The 17,200-nt window shown below is 40.3% G+C and overlaps 1 protein-coding gene and 1 non-coding gene across 2 annotated transcripts in view; both read left to right on the top strand.

The window, feature by feature from the left end:
- Positions 1-2,245: 2,245 nt before the first annotated feature.
- The window catches only part of CACNA1F (calcium voltage-gated channel subunit alpha1 F), a 191,664-nt gene continuing 176,709 nt past the window's right edge, over positions 2,246-17,200 (top strand). Inside the window, exons 1-2 of the mRNA XM_069748245.1 lie at positions 2,246-2,273; positions 11,167-11,443. Of these exons, the coding sequence (XP_069604346.1) occupies positions 2,246-2,273; positions 11,167-11,443 (305 nt within the window). The remainder of the gene's footprint in view (positions 2,274-11,166; positions 11,444-17,200) is intronic.
- Positions 16,974-17,056, top strand: TRNAL-CAG (transfer RNA leucine (anticodon CAG)). Its single transcript has one exon. It is a non-coding gene; the product is annotated as a tRNA-Leu (tRNA).

The raw sequence follows: 17,200 nt of genomic DNA, 5'->3' as shown, positions 1-17,200 counted from the left end.
GTGGAAAAGGTGTAATTGATGCAAACCATACCTAAATGTAGGTCCCTCTTGAGTTTGGGGGGGCATTCTTGAGTGGAGTAAGGGGTGTTCCCCATTATCAGACTTTTTTTTACACGTAGTGTTTTAATGCATTTTTTTCTATGCACGTTTAACAATGCCAGCAAAATGTATGAAATTTCTAACATCTCATTCAGTGTATTATTTTTTTTTATTTATTTTTTTTACCCATCGTGCGTTTTTACTCCAGTCTTTCTCCATTGAGCTCAAAATAGCATTAAAAAACAAAAACAAACTAATGTCATTTCTGATCCGGGTTTCTGCATTAAAGAGATATTATGTCCAGACTCTGCCCATAAATACTAACCACACGGCTATTCTGACAGTTATGTTCAATCTGCTTTTTTATTAAAGGACAACTTTTTACAGATAATACAAATATGACATAGCAATTAAAACTTCTTGCGTTAATATAAACAAAATGGCCAATCAGGACCGTCATAAAAAGAAGCAGATGCCTTACAAAATAGGCAATGGGAACTTTTCTTGCAGTGAAAATATCAATTATAAGAACATTCACCTGATACAGTATGCTTCTATAAAGACCTATGCTAAAAGTTAGGGAGGTTACATGTGTTCAAGATTGTTGTTTTTTTGCATGCGAGAATAAATGGACCGTTTTTGTTTACTCTGCTGGATCAGATTTTCTTCTGTTTTTGGTGCATATGTCACATTTCACCATCAGAATGCTGCTGTTTTTCTTATATGCAAAATAAAAAAGTACAGCATTCAATTAAATCGGGATTTTAACTGAATCAAAATCAGACATGTCAAAAAAATGGACATATGAATATACAATCTCCGATCATTTCAGTTTATTCCTTTTCATGCCACGGTCAATTTATAAATGTTGGAAAGTTTCCCTTCCAATGTCCATTGCCCACTCCACCCAAAACATAGCAGTGGCATTGTGTCATGGTTTACTAAAGATCCCTGTGTTTACCATGCTTGTTATCTGGAAATCCTATCCTGTGGTTGGGCTTTATATGAGATCTGTAATTTTATTATACGCTGCAATATTACAGTATTGTACAAGCGATCACAGGTTCAAGTCCCTGAAAGGGACTAATACATTAAAAAAAAATGCAATAAAAGTTTATTATCAACCCCTTTTTCCATAAAGTAAGTTAAACCTCATAAATAAAAAAAAATGAATGTATTTGGCATCTCCGTTGGTGTAACTGTCCATATTTATAAGGTATCAAAATATTTATCTGCCGAAACAAAAAATAAAAATCGAAATGGCAGAATCGCTGTTTTATGGTCACTTCACCTCCCCCCAAAAATGGAATAAAACAAAAAGTTGTATGGACACCCAAATGGTAATCATGTAAAAACGACAGCTCATATGTAAAAAAACAATAACTTATCAACCAAAATATATATATTTTTTTTTTTACAATTCTTGGAAAGCAATGGGGAAAAATTGAAAGCAAAGAGGAGCCCACTGGGATTCTGTCACCCGTGGGTCTGCATACAGAAGCAGGCCCTGCTCTGGTATATACATAAGGTAGGGTATATGAAATGTCTCCATTCTTAAATATAGGGTAATGTTCCGCTATCTCTTGATGACTTCTATGAAACGGGTGCTGTCTCCTTTGGTCTCACCCTACGGATAATCCCATAGCCACCTTGTACTGTATCTCAATGCTTGTCTCTTTCTATAAATCTGCAAATCTCTATATAAATGTAATGAGGCTTTGCATCCTCTACACATTCCCTATGTCGCTGCCACCCAAGGTCCCTCCCCCCACCTGTTTTAAAGGCTCAGCATTCAATCTGTGGTAATCCCTTGATGGAGGGAGGGAAGAGAGAGAAGACTCTGGGCACCCAGCTGGTGCTGGGCATTGCTGGGCAGCGAAGAACAAAAAAAAATGGAGAGGAGACTGCCCCCATTATTACCACCAGGTAACTTACTCAAACCCCATCTTGGGTGCGCCATAACATTTACCTACATCACTCCAGTAAAGTGCATGACACCATGCATTCACCAGTCCCTGACGTACGCTCATACCGTCCATCTGATAATCTCTGTCTTTTTGCTCAGCAGCCTGATGAAGAGGACGGATATACAGAATGCCGGGAGAGCGATAGGATGCGGTGCGGGGCTGCCGGCATATTTGTAAGGAGAGATCGCCCAATGCACCGTTAAGAAACTGATGATCGGCGACAGGTCGTTCCAGTGAAGATGTCAGAACCTGAGAAAAATGGGACGGGTAAGACAAGCTGCCAAAATATCACATTTACGGAGAAGATATATATTTCCAGTTCCAAGAAACGACTGATGATCTGTCATAAAGTACGGTAATCGTTACCGCTAAAAAGTAGGTAGCTCAGCCGTAACTGATTGATAGGCGAACGAACGGCAAGCTTAAGGGCCAACCATTGCAACACGCACGCTGACAATATATGTAGTGTAATATTGCTGCAAAACAATGATATCACATGATTTTATGAAGATCCGTATAAAAAAAAGTTTTAGTAATTTTTTCTTAATTTTTTTTTTTAGCAATTTTTTTGCATTCTCCTGGCATTAAGCCTCTTGAGACGTCGCCAAATTTACTAACTTTTTAGCTTTTTTAAAAAAAATTTAAGGGACTTTTCTTTGTTTTCACACCAAAAATGTTTTTGTTACTGTTGTTTTTCAACAAAATGGCATATGCAAGTTAATGAATTTTGGGCAAAATGTCATATTTTCTTTTTTTTTGTGTCTGTTAGATTTTTTCCATTTTTTTAGAGCAGAAAGCGGCATGATCATTTCAAAATATTTAACAGTAGTCTTCAACTGTGCAAAAAAATAAAAATTAGTTAGATTTTGTACTTCTTTAGAGTACCAGTGTGCAATCGTGCAAAGGTTTTGTGACTTGTTTTGAAGAGACTCAATTGGTGAATTAGGGTAAAACATCTGAATAAGGAAAACCACAGCCGCATTAAAACAAAACAGATGAAACCAAGTAAATATAATAAAAAATAAAATTATATATATATATATATATATATATATATATATATATATATATATATATATATATATATATATATAATGCTATTAGAGCCATTTAAACTCAAGAAAAATAAAGGTGCAAAGTCTATGATGAGTCAAGGCCTTGGCACTTTTATGCAAGTCCCAACCTGCTTTTCTAAATGTGGGCCGATAGCAGGATGGAAAGGACATGGCCAAGCACACCCAACAAATTCATCATAATTTATGCCATATGGATGTAATAGAGGGTGTCATACAGTTGGGTGCCATTTATTCACCAGGGAGGGGAGCTGCTACAAAGAGTTCAAAGGTGAACATGTAGTGCTTAGTTTCTTTGGCCCTGGAAACCCTACCGCCACCACCACAATCAGGTTATTTATGGGGCTCCATCATACGGATAATGGTTAATCAAATACCTATAAGTAGACTATGACTAAACCAGTCCATCATTCATCGTCCTGTAAGTTTGGGATGAGGAACGCATTTGCTGCATTCTATATATGTCTATGCATGATCAGACCTGTGGTGTAGCATGGATTGCTAGCACGCGGGTTCATAGCAAGTATTTTGCACCCCTTTAACCTGTGGACTGTAGCTTTTGTGAGGCAGTGACCGGTGTTATATGCGAGGGTCGCTATGTGTCCCCCAGTATGTGCAAAGAAGCATTTGAAGGCTGGGGGAGTGCATTGCAGTCACAGGCATAGCTGTGATTGAAATGCAAAATAAAAGTGAGTATTGGTCTTGGGCATGCTACAGTTGTGGCCAAAAGTATTGACACCCCTGCAATTCTGTCAGATAATACTCAGTTTCTTCCTGAAAATGATTGCAAACACAAATTCTTTGGTATTATTATCTTCATTTAATTTGTCTTAAATGAAAAAAACACAAAAAGAATTGTCCTAAAGCCATATTGGATAGAATTCCACACCAAACATAAAAAAGGGGGCGGACAAACGTATTGACACTGTTTGAAAAATCATGTGATGCTTCTCTAATTTGTGTAATTAACAGCATCTGTAACTTACCTGTGGCACCTAACAGGTGTTGGCAATAACTAAATCACACTTGCAGCCAGTTGACATGGATTAAAGTTTATTCAATCTCTGTCCTGTGTCCTTGTGTGTACCACATTGAGCATGGAGAAAAGAAAGAAGACCAAAGAACTGTCTGAGGACTTGAGAAACCAAATTGTGAGGAAGCATGAGCAATCTCAAGGCTACAAGTCCATCTCCAAAGACCTGAATGTTCCTGTGTCTACCGTGCGCAGTGTTATCAAGAAGTTTAAAGCCCATGGCACTGTGGCTAACCTCCCTAGATGTGGACGGAAAAGAAAAATTGACAAGAGATTTCAACGCAAGATTGTGCGGATGTTGGATGAAGAACCTCAACTAATATCCAAACAAGTTCAAGCTGCCCTGCAGTCCAAGGGTACAACAGGGTCAATCCGTACTATCCGTCGGCGTCTGAATGAAAAGGGACTGTATGGTGGAAGACCCCACTTCTTACCCCGAGACATAAAAAAGCCAGGCTGGAGTTTGCCAAAACTTACCTGAAAAAGGCTAAAACCTTTTGGAAGAATGTTCTCTGGTCAGATGAGACAAAAGTAGAGCTTTTTGGGCAAAGGCATCAACATAGAGTTTACAGGAGAAAAAAAAGAGGCATTCAAAGAAAAAAACACGGTCCCTACAGTCAAACATGGCGGAGGTTCCCTGATGTTTTGGGGTTGCTTTGCTGCCTCTGGCACTGGACTGCTTGACCGTGTGCATGGCATTATGAAGTCTGAAGACTACCAACAAATTTTGCAGCATAATGCAGGGCCCAGTGTGAGAAAGCTGGGTCTCCCTCAGAGGTCATGGGTCTTCCAGCAGGACAATGACCCAAAACACACTTCAAAAAGCACTAGAAAATGGTTTGAGAGAAAGCACTGGAGACTTCTAAGGTGGCCAGCAATGAGTCCAGACCTGAATCCCATGGAACACCTGTGGAGAGATCTAAAAATGGCAGTTTGGAGAAGGCACCCATCAAATATCAGGGACCTGGAGCAGTTTGCCAAAGAAGAATGGTCTAAAATTCCAGCAGAGCATTGTAAGAAACTCATTGATGGTTACCGTGAGCGGTTGGTCGCAGTTATTTTGGCTAAAGGTTGTGCAACCAAGTATTAGGCTGAGGGTGCCAATACTTTTGTCTGGCCCATTTTTGGAGTTTTGTGTGGAATGATCAATGTTTTGCTTTTTGCTTCATTCTCTTTTGTGTTTTTTGATTTAAGACAAATTAAATGAAGATAATAATACCAAAGAATTTGTGATTGCAATCATTTTCAGGAAGAAACTGAGTATTATCTGTCAGAATTGCAGGGGTGTCAATACTTGTGGCCACAACTGTATGTGTCAAGGGCAGATATAAGAAAACCTGTTCTGGGCTTTTATTTTTTAAACAGACTACAGGATGGCAGCGGGGTAGTCCGTTTCCTCCCCGGTCCCGGGTTTTCCTCAGCGTTCACGGTGGTACCACAGCCCATGGCAACCAGTCACGGACTGTCTTTGTTTTCCCAGCTGCGATCCAGAGGATCTGATTTACTTTCTGTTTGCGATTACGCTGTACATTAAAAGAGACTTTATTTGGAACTTTTGCTGGGTCAAATACTGATGTAATTTTAGTTTGACGCTATATATATATATTTTTTTTTTCTTAATTTTAAAATTTCAAGATTTTAAAATTAAGAGGTAATACATTGTCATAGTCTTTTTTTAATATATAATTCAAAGTAACATTCAGTACAATCAGAAATGATATTTCAGACCAAGTGCTAGGCTTGGTGCGTGACGGGACCAACAGTGTAAGAAATAGCAAACTAAATAAGTCTACTCTATAAACAAAAGCATCTAAATAATGGTGAATGATATCACTGGTGACTTCTTTCCTAACTAGAAATCTCTGAGATCCTCCAAGATGTACCAAGCAGTATTAATAAAAGGAGTAACAGTGTTTTTTTCTTCTTCTTCTTGAGAGCAGAACTTTGCGATAAATTGTTACCACTTTAAAAGAAAGTTTTCTGCTTACGACTCTGAATTACCGGCTGCATCTCACTTTTCAACCTCCATATAGTGTTTCATTTGGGCTAACAATTTAGGGATTAGGGTGAGTAGAGGGTTCTTGACAAAATTTAAGATTTTTTTTTTGCCAGAAGTATAAAGTATGGATCAATTTTTAGAAGACCCTTTGATTTAGTTGTGACATCTAAGCTGTACCAATAATGTAAACGGGCTGATTGTGGAGCCCGAGAGTAATCAGAGCCCTGGACTCACATAAGTTTTCCATTATGGAGAGTCTAATCTGGTCAAACTGTAAATAAGACTGAGAGAGTTTATATTCCTCTAGACATTCAGTACATGTCAACCATCTGCTCTCATTTGGGTAAAGAAGGTGGGAGATATTATTTTTGCCGGCCTGACCCCATGCCAAATGTGGAGGTGTTTGGAAACCCTAAATGAGAGACCACACTTTTTCCCCAACATTGACGAAATTGATCCATCCAACGTCCTTAGATGCCATATGTTTATTTAGGCCAATCCTGGGATCGTTTATTTCTCCATAAGAAATGGCTTAGGGCCCTATTGAGAATATTGACGTCAATATGTTTGAGTAAGAGCGGGAGGGTTTTTAGTGGGTACATAAGCTTGGCCATGCTTATCATTTTAATTTAATAATAAAAGAAAGAGGCACGTCCTGCCATGATTTTAGTTAGTTAGTATTGTTTTTGGTGAGAAGAGGATAGGTTAGGGAATATATTGATGAAGGTATTCCACCGATTTTAATGCCTAAATAAGTCATGAATGAGGGTGCAATGGCTATTCCTCCTAGAGAGAGATTGTGGAAGGCATTTTTCCCTCTCTGTGTTAGGGGAAGTATTTCCCACTAATTTACGTTAATATCACCCAAATCTTTGAGGAGGTCTAAGACCCTTGATAAGTGATCCTTGGGATTAGAGTAGACATAAATAATAATATGTCATCTGCAAAAAAAGTTACCTGAATGTTTTTTGTTTTCTTGAATTAATTTAGATACCCCTAAATGTACTAGGGTTGGATAGAGTACGAACCAAGGGTTCAATAGCTAAATTAAAAAGAAGTGGAGATAATGGGCAACTTTGTCTCGTGCTCTTTTCCAAAGGAAAAGATTTTGCTAAAAAAACAGGGTGTACACTTGAGCTCTGAGGGGAGGAGTATAAGTTTTGAATGTATTAAAAAAAAGGGGCCTAACATTGACATTTTAGATAGTACTTTGAACAGCCATTCCCATTTTGTGCTATCAAAAGCTTTTTCTGCGTCAATTGCTATGATGGCTGGGGAGCATTTGCTGTTAGAGGACGATTGCATTTTATGCAGGACTAGGAGAACCATCCTGATATTAAGAGTGGCCGAATGGCCTTTTATACATCCAGCCTGAGAAGGCGAAATGTTGTAGGTAAAGATGGACGCTAACCTGTTGGCCAAAATTTTGGAGATGATTTTGCCGTCAGCGTTCATTAAAGAGATTGGTCTGTAACAGTTAGGGGATAACATATCTTTGCTTGGTTTAAGCAAAAGTTAAACATAAGCCATATTTACAGATTGGAGGATGGGGTCACCTAGAAGTATTTTATTGATGTCCGATTCCAGGATTGGGGAGATTTCATGGTTAAGTAGTTTGAAAAATGTGTTTGTGTACCTATCGGGACTGGGAGCTTTGCATGATTTTAGAGTTTTGGTTGTATTAGTAATCTCTAGGGAAAAACTTTTCTTTAATATGGTTTTCTGTTCTTCCGCAAAAAGCGGGTACATTTAATTTACCTAACAGTGTCGTAGGGGATGTTGTAGTTTGTTTTGGATTTTTATATAGTTCACTGTAGAAAGAGCCCAAAATATTGTTGATCGTCTGAGGATTAATTTTGATTTCCCCGTTCGTATCTTTTAATTGAAAAATCCATTGAGAAGTTCTCATCTCCCTGGCCAAATTCACCATCATCCGACCTACTTTCTTTCCATATCTATAGAAATAGGTGTCTTTTGTAGATAGATAGAATTGTTCGCGCCTATTCGCATAGTAAATTCAACTTGTTTTTGCACCCAGGCTTCCTTATTTTCATGGGAGGGTGTCAGTAGGAATTTAGTATGTACATACATGGTCAAAATTGTTGGTACCCCTCGTTTAATGACAGAAAAACCCACAATGATCACAGAAATAACTTGAATCTGACAAAAGTAATAATATATAAAATTTATATGAAAATGAACAAATTAAAGTCAGACATTGCTTTTCAGCCATGCTTCCACAGAATGTTTTAAAAAAATAAACTCATGAAATAGGCCTGGACAGAAATGATGGTACCCCTGAAAATAATATGACAAAAGGGACATGTTAAATCAAGGAGTGTCCACTAACTAGCATCACAGGTGTCTAAGGTGTCTACAATCTTGGAATCAGTGAGTGGGCCTGTATATAGGGCTACAGATACTCACTGTGCTATTTGGTGACACGGTGTGTATCACACTCAACATGGACCAGAGGAAAATCATATAAAGAAAAAAAAGCACACAAAAAAACCAATATACCAAAAGTACAAAGCTTTATTAAATGACAATAAAATTCAAGATGTAAAGACATAAGAAAAATATCAGGGACATGGCAATGGAAAGCCAAAAAATGGTGGACACCACGGTTATATACAGGCAAAAAAAAAAACAATGGCAGAATAAGTAATAATAAGTATGCAGGTCAGCTCAAAAAGTGCATTGTGCAATCAAAGTGTGCCAAATAAAAATACACCCCCGGAAGAAGGCACTGCGCTGAAACACGCATTGGGGCGGATGGCATCACGGTCCTTCAGGTAAATCCTTTGGCACATTTTTACCCTGGCTTTATGGTCACTGCTCTCAATTACCACTGTGGTTAGCTGACTTTATGTATTTTTCTTGTGCCCTTAGTGTACCTGCACTTTTCAATATACTTTATATCTATTGTATTTTTGTTTGGCACACTTTGATTGCACAATGCAATGCCTGTATATAACCGTGGTGTCCACCATTTTTTGGCTTTCCATTGTCATGTCCCTGATATTTTTCTTATGTCTTTACATCTTGAATTGTATTGTCATTTAATAAAGCTTTGTACTTTTAGTATATTGGTTCTTTTTGGTGCTGTTTTTCTTTATATGATTTTCATTATTGTGGCACTGAACCTCTTCCACACATCTTTGCATCCCTATATACTGTCCTATTGATTAGTGGCACAAACTGTGGGAGTTGTCTTGATAAATATGATTTTACGTACCAGAGGAAGCAAAGGAAAGGGTTGTCTCAGGAAACTAGAAAATTATAGACAAACATGTTAAAGGTTAAAGTTATAAGACCATCTCCAAGCAGCTTGATGTTCCTGTGACTACAGTTGCACATATTATTCAGAAATGTAAGATCCATGGACTGTAGCCAACCTCCCTGGACGTGGCCGCAGGAGGAAAATTGATGACTAATCAAAGAGACGGATAATACGAATGGTAACAAAAGAGCCCAGGAAAACTTCTAAACAGATTAAAGGTGAACTTCAAGCTCAAGGAGCATCAGTGTCAGCTCACAACATCCGTCGTTGTATGAACCAAAGTGGACTTCATGGGAGACGACCAAGGAGGACACCATTGTTGAAAAAAAAAATCAGAAAAAAGCCAGACTGGAATTTGCCAAACTACATATTGACAAGCCACGAAGCTTCTGGGAGAATGACCTATGGACAGATGAGACAGAAATGGAACTTTTTGGCAAGGCACATCAGCTCTATGTTCACAGAAGGAAAAAAATTAAGCATATCAAGAAAAGAACACTGTCCCTACTGTGAAACATGGAGGAGGCTCTGTTATGTTCTGGGGATGCTTTGCTGCATCTGGCACAGGGTGTCTAGAATCTGTGCAGGGTACAATGAAATCTCAAGACTATCAAGGGATTCTAGAGAGAACTGTGCTGCCCAGAGTCAGAAAGCTTGGTCTCAGTCGTAGGTCATGGGTCTTGCAACAGGATAATGACCCAAAACACACAGCTAAAAACAACCAAGAATGGCTAAGAGGAAAACATTGGACTATTCTGAAGTGGTCTTCTATGAGCCCTGACCTAAATCCTATTGAGCATCTTTGGAAAGAGCTGGAGTATGCCATCTGGAAAAGGCAACCTTCACACATTAGACAACTGGAGCAGTTTGCTCTGGAGGAGTGGCCAAAATACCTGTCGAAAGGTGCAGAAGTCTCACTGACAGTTACAGGAATCGTTTGATTGCAGTGATTGTCTCAAAAGGCTGTGCAACAGAATATTAAGTTAAGGGTGCCATCATTTCTGTCCAGGCCTATTTCATGAGTTTTACTTTTTTTTCAATTTTGTGGAAGCATGGTTGAAAAGCAATGTCTGACTTTCATTTGTTCATTTTCATATATTTTTTATTATTACTTTTGTCATATTCAAGTTATTTCTGTGACCATTGTGGGTTTTTCTGTCATTAAACGAGGGGTACCAACAATTTTGACCACGTGTGTACTTGTTTAAGTTCGTCTGATAATTCACCAAATCTTTTTAGGGTCTTTTTTTTTTTTTTTGTATGAAAAGTCATGGGCCATGATCTTTCCACGTAACGCCGTCTTTGCCCTTTCCCAGAACAAAACAATTCTTTCTTTTTTTTTACTTTTGTTTTTTAATGTATTACTTTTTATGTAAATATTTTATTATTCTAGACTTAGCCCTAGTTAGGGTTAGAAAAATTGTGTAAAAATGTACAATGTATTATTATGTTAGTGTTTGTTTGATTTTTTTTTTTGTGCTTGTTATATTTTTTATTTTTCAAGGGACACTTCTTTTAAATTTGGGAATGCTTCTGCATTTAGGGTTCTCCTGGACTTATTTATGACATTTTACACCTCATTAGAATTTTGCCCCCTTGGGGAAATCGCCCCGTGACACTCTTTCTCTCCATGCTACGCCAGTGACTCCGACAATGGCTGATACTGTAACCTAGAGAATTGTAGCAGGTAGCATTGTAGGGGTATGATAATGTTACATAGAGAAATAGGGTAGAATTCAAGATACTTCATTAACATATATTTTATTTTGCAGGGTCTGCCCCTCCGTACTCCAGTGAGGAGGCGGAGCCTTTTATAGAAGCCGCGGAGACAGTGTTGACTTGTTGGCGCTACTCTATGGATGGAGTAGTGATGAACGGAACTGATACACTCAACTCTACAAGCAGCTCCCAAGCCCAGAAGAAGCGGCAGCAGTACAGCAAGCACAAGAACCAAGGAGGCAGCGGGGTTCACAGAAGTCCAAGGGCTCTTTTTTGTTTGTACCTTAGCAACCCCATCCGTAGAGCCTCCATCAGTATTGTCGAATGGAAGTATCCTTCAGAAGGTTTTATATCTGGCTTGATTGATTCGATATTTGAAATTCTATGTAAAATGGTTAAAGTTAGCGAATAGTAGGCCAGTAATAATATTCCCTCTTTAAAGAGATTGTCCACTGCTTCAAGTGATCTGCAGTACCCTAGGGCAGCCACTAAACAGTATATGCAGCTGTGCTGTTCCAGCTGTCTACATTGTTTGCAGAGGTGATAACAGCTGATCAGTGGAAGTGCCGGGTGTCGGACCCCACTGCCCTGATATTGGTGACCGATGCTATAGATCAGTGTCCCATGTAATAATTCCATCACTTGTCTGATACTAAGGAAATCCTGAAAATATGATCTGTTGGTGGCTATTAAGCAATGGAGTTGGGGAACACTGCTATAGATAGATAGGTGATCAATATCAAAGTAGTGGACAGCCCCCTTAAAGGGGTAGTCCAGGGCAGCTTTTCTTTTAAATTTCCACTTTATAATGTTATGTATTTTTGTAATATATGCTATGAATTATCTGCTGCCCTCGCTCGGTCCCATATTCCAGATAAATGCCCCATTACATCCCGTACATCATGTACTTGATTTTTCGTCAAAACTGATGTTACAAAGGCAACCTGATGGGCTCTTTCTCACCATGCATGCACCATAAGCTGTGCTTCAGCCTGCCCGTGTACGTGACATCACTTATGATGACCTGTATATAGGTGAAAGACTCCAACATGGTGAAATCGCATTTGATGGGATAAAGTCAAGGCACAAGAATAGGTAAAGTCAAGGCACGTGAATAGGCATGTCACTGGAAGAGGGGACCAAGAGTCTAAGTGACTTATATCGAGACCTGCAAAGGATATAAGCAACAAGGTATATTACTAAAATTAGGATATAAAACCAATAGAAGAAAAATTAGTCCTGGACCACCGCTAGAAAAACCCTTTTGTAATTAGAAATCAGTCTCTTAGTTCTATCTTTTTTTCTGGGGAAAGCAGGTGACCACCAATATAGCCAATTACAGCTTATCAGATGTCACAATGGTATATAGTATATGCTGTAGTGCAGCTGGGTTGGTTCAGTGTGACAGACAGTGACCACAGGAAAAGTTCACAGCAAAATGTGTTCAATGTCCAAACTCACACAGTGTACAGTACACGGTATCCTCCGGATCACAGCCAGGAAACAGGACAGTCCATAAGTGTGTCCAGTTGCCGAGGGTGACTGCACCACTGTATTACGCTGCGACGTGCCAGGAATTCTCTCTTCTTCGCCCTGTGTTCCCTCACACAGACGGCGCTTTGCAGAGCCGACATCTCTGCACTCTAGCAAACTCCACACCGACACACCCAAACCCTTCCTGCAGGTTTTTTTTTTCTAAATTGGAATCTGTGGCCATGGGCCACTTGTAAGACCCAGCCTGGAGGAAACGGACCAGACCCACTACCTTCCTACGGGCCGTTTAAAAAATAAAAGCCTATACCTGGTTTTCCTGGACAATGCCTTGGCCAAATAGTTTAACGAGGTCCATGCTTATTTTTATTTTGCCTTTCCACTTACAGGCACCCTGCTGTGACCACAAGGCACTCCAGCGGGTATAATACACTCCTGAGCGCATTCTGAGGGGCACATAGAGATCCTCGCAAATAACACTGGTCGCTGCCTCACAATGCCTAGTTATGAAGCAGGTATTTTTTATCCGTTATTATCTCGAATGAAGCAGATTTGTTGTTTTGTTTTTTAAGTATCTGGGTGACAACCCCTTTAAGGGATGGTTGACATATTAGGCTTTCTCACAGACAGATGTAACATCTTGCAGCCCCAGCTTATCTGGTTTCCGTTTCTCTAAGAGAGTTCAGACATAAAGGCTAGTGCAAATAACCCTTTTATCGTCTGCCTTAAAGGGGTACTCATCTGTACTTGTTAGAAGGGTCCCTTGCCAATAAGCTGATTGTAAATAGCACAAATGCTGGGACCCCAGTAATCTGCTGTAATCTATGATTTAACCTGTCAGTGTTCAGTTTCCCTGCAGCGCCTCCACAGGAGAAAAAAAGCAGTACACAGTGCCCATTCTGAACACGTCCTCCAAAGCAAGAGCGATTTTTATTCAGGGAAGAGATATATTAAAATTGAAATGTGATGTTGTGGTCAGAGGCATGACATGTAGAGCAGGGTGTCTCGGGAACCATATTCGCCACTAGTATGATACTTGGCCGCTTGCTGGCTTGATGCTCTCTCTTTTTGAAGTCATCAAACTTCCATCATTACTAAATGTACAAAAATCTGAGACCCTATTTTGCTCCAGAATCCCAACATCTGCTAGACATGTGTTCAACAGACCACCGCGGAGGTCCAGATGGCCCAAGCTGTCATTTTCAATCGGTCTAGATGTTTTGCTATGACCAGGGGAAAGAATCTTCTGCGCAACGACATAGGGTTTGGGGATGTGCGGCTGTCCTGGTCTTGCTACTTTTAACCATTTAAGTTGCTGTAATTTTCTCTACTTACTGATTCTTTCATGGCACTTTACAATGTGACATAGGAATAGAACCATTGCTGGTCTTTGTAAATATATGCTTCCATATAGAGCTATAGAACAGTCTGACTATAAGGCCGGCCTCACACTCAGCGTATAAAAATACGGTCCGTAATTTACGGCCGTAATACGCTGAAAAGTCCCCAAAATAGTTGTCCGTATCGCCTCCGTAGGCAGGGTGTGTCAGAGTATTTTGCGCATGGCACCCTCCGTATGTAATCCGTATGGTATCCGTACTGCGAGATTTTCTCGCAGGCTTGCAAAACCGACATACGGATATACAGGGGATCCATGTGCTCAAAAAATAATAAAAACATATATACTGTCCATATATATATATATATATATATATATATATATATATATATATATATATATATATGTTAGTGAGACACATATATATTTATATTTCATCCAGCACGAGATAACAAAAGCCGGCAATTGAATTACCGGCTTTTAAGCTATCTCCTTCAAAAACCCGACATGATTTGAGACATGGTTTACATACAGTAAACCATGTCATATCCCCCTTTTTTTTGCATATTCCACACTACTAATGGTAGTAGTGTTTATGTGCAAAATTTGGCCGTTCTAGCTATTAAATTAAAGGGTTAAATGGCGGAAAAAAATGGCGTGGGCTCCCGCGCAATTTTCTCTGCCAGAGTAGTAAAGCCAGTGACTGAGGGCAGATATTAATAGCCTGGAGAGGGTCCACGGTTATTGCCCCCCCCCCCCCCCCCCCCGGCTAAAAACATCTGCCCCCAGCCACCCCAGAAAAGGCACATCTGCAAGATGCACCTATTCTGGCACTTGGCCACTCTGTTCCCATTCCCGTGTAGCGGTGGGATATGGGGTAATGAAGGGTTAATGCCACCTTGCTATTGTAAGGTGACATTAAGCCAGATTAATAATGGAGAGGCGTCAATTATGACACCTATCCATTATTAATCCAATTGTATGAAAGAGTTAAAAAAACACACACACATTATTAAAAAGTATTTTAATGAAATGAACACACCGTTTGTTGTAATATTTTATTGTACGCTCGATCCACTGGCTGAAGACCCTCGCTCTGTGACAAAGAAAAAATAATAAACCAACAATATACATACCTTCCGTAGATCTGTAACGTTCCACGTTGTAAATCCATCTGAAGGGGTTAATTTTTTTTACAGCCAGGAGCTCTGCTATAATGCAGCTTTGCTGCTGGCTGTAAAACCCCAGCGAATGAATGGAAACTAGGTCAATGACCTGTAGTTACCTTCATTCGCGGTGAGGCGCCCTCTGCTGGATGTCCTTCGAGCGTGGGAAAAAATCAGAAAAGTTCCCAGGCTCGAGTTCAAATGAGGACAACCAGCAGAGGGCGCCTCACCGCGAATGAAGGTAACTACAGGTCATTGACCTAGTTTCCATTCATTCGCTGGGGTTTTACAGCCAGTAGCACAGCTGCATTATAGCAGAGCTCCTGGCTGTAAAAAAAATTAACCCCTTCAGATGGATTTACAACGTGGGACGTTACAGATCTACGGAAGGTATGTATATTGTTGGTTTATTATTTTTTCTTTGTCACAGAGCGAGGGTCTTCAGCCAGTGGATTGAGCGTACAATAAAATATTACAACAAACGGTGTGTTCATTTCATTAAAATACTTTTTAATAATGTGTGTGTGTTTGCATCTCGGCTTTGGGAAAATGGCCGCCGCGATCTCTTGTGCGCACGCGCGGCATCCCGCGGCCATTTTCCTGAAGCCCCGTGCAGCAGAGCACTCCATCTGCGCACGCGCGGCCCCAGGAAGATGGCCGCCCCCACCGATGACAGGGGGTGATAGCGCAGATCGCGCGCTCCTTGTTCACGTGCCCACAGTGGATTAGTCACCTCAACATGCGCACACCACTACGCCACCAACGTAAAGCTGAGGAAGAAACAGCGCTGTGAACACGCCCACCCGACCTGACCAGCTTGATTGACAGGCGAAAACGGTGACTTTGGTAATGTATTGCGCAGCGTAGGTGGGGAATCAGGGTACACTACATACACTATAGTAACGCACAGTGCAGGCCCTATTTAACAGTATTTATATCTCAATATGAAAAAACGGGGTGACAGGTTCCCTTTAACTCTTTTATACAATTGGATTAATAATGGATAGGTGTCATAATTGATGCCTCTCCATTATTAATCTGGCTTAATGTCACCTTACAATAGCAAGGTGGCATTAACCCTTCATTACCCCATATCCCACCGCTACACGGGAATGGGAAGAGAGTGGCCAAGTGCCAGAATAGGCGCATCTTCTAGATGTGCCTTTTCTGGGGTGGCTGGTGGCAGATGTTTTTAGCCAGGGGGGGCCAATAACCATGGACCCTCTCCAGGCTATTAATATCTGCCCTCAGTCACTGGCTTTACTACTCTGGCGGAGAAAATTGCGCGGGAGCCCACGCCAATTTTTTCCGCCATTTAACCCTTTAATTTAATAGCTAGAACGGCCAAATTTTGCACATACACACTACTAACATTAGTAGTGTGGAAAATGCAAAAAAAAGGGACTATGACATGGTTTACTGTATGTAAACCATGTCTCATATCATGTCGGGTTTTTGAAGGAGATAGCATAGAGAATAATTGGGCCGTGTGTAATGCGTGTTTTACGAACGTATTTAATGCGCTCATACCAGGGCCGGCTCCAGGTTTTTGAGGGCCCCGGGCGAAAGAGTCTCAGTGGGCCCCCCCCCCCTTTAACACATACCACGATTCATGATGCCCAGATACAGCAGAGAAATATAGGTATAGTCCAATGCCATAATTCATTTCTTACATGAGTGATAGCTATTGTAAATTCTGCAGTGTATATATACAGGACAGGAGGAGTGGTACTGTGCGGTGTATATATACAGGGGAGAGGTACTGTGCAGAGTATATATAGTGGGGAGTGGTACTGTGCAGTGTATATATACAGGGGAGAGGTACTGTGCGGTGTATATATGCAGGGGAGAGGTACTCTCAGAAGTCAGGATGGCCGAGCGGTCTAAGGTGCTGCGTTCAGGTCGCAGTCTCTCTTGGAGGCGTGGGTTCAAATCCCACTTCTGACATCACCTTTTCGTTTCATGAAACTATACAGATTCCCTTCAGTTATTGATTAGATGGGGCTCAAACCAAACTTAGCAATGGGCCTTAAAAAACCTGATCCCAAAGTTATGACTACCTGGGAGTTTTTGGGGTGAATCTGAAATTGT

The sequence above is a fragment of the Ranitomeya imitator genome, chromosome 2 (genome assembly GCF_032444005.1).
Source record: "Ranitomeya imitator isolate aRanImi1 chromosome 2, aRanImi1.pri, whole genome shotgun sequence".
Classification (NCBI taxonomy): Eukaryota; Metazoa; Chordata; class Amphibia; order Anura; family Dendrobatidae; genus Ranitomeya; species Ranitomeya imitator.
The sequence above is the reverse complement of the archived record's forward strand: the minus strand, read 5'-3'. Positions and strand labels throughout refer to the sequence as shown.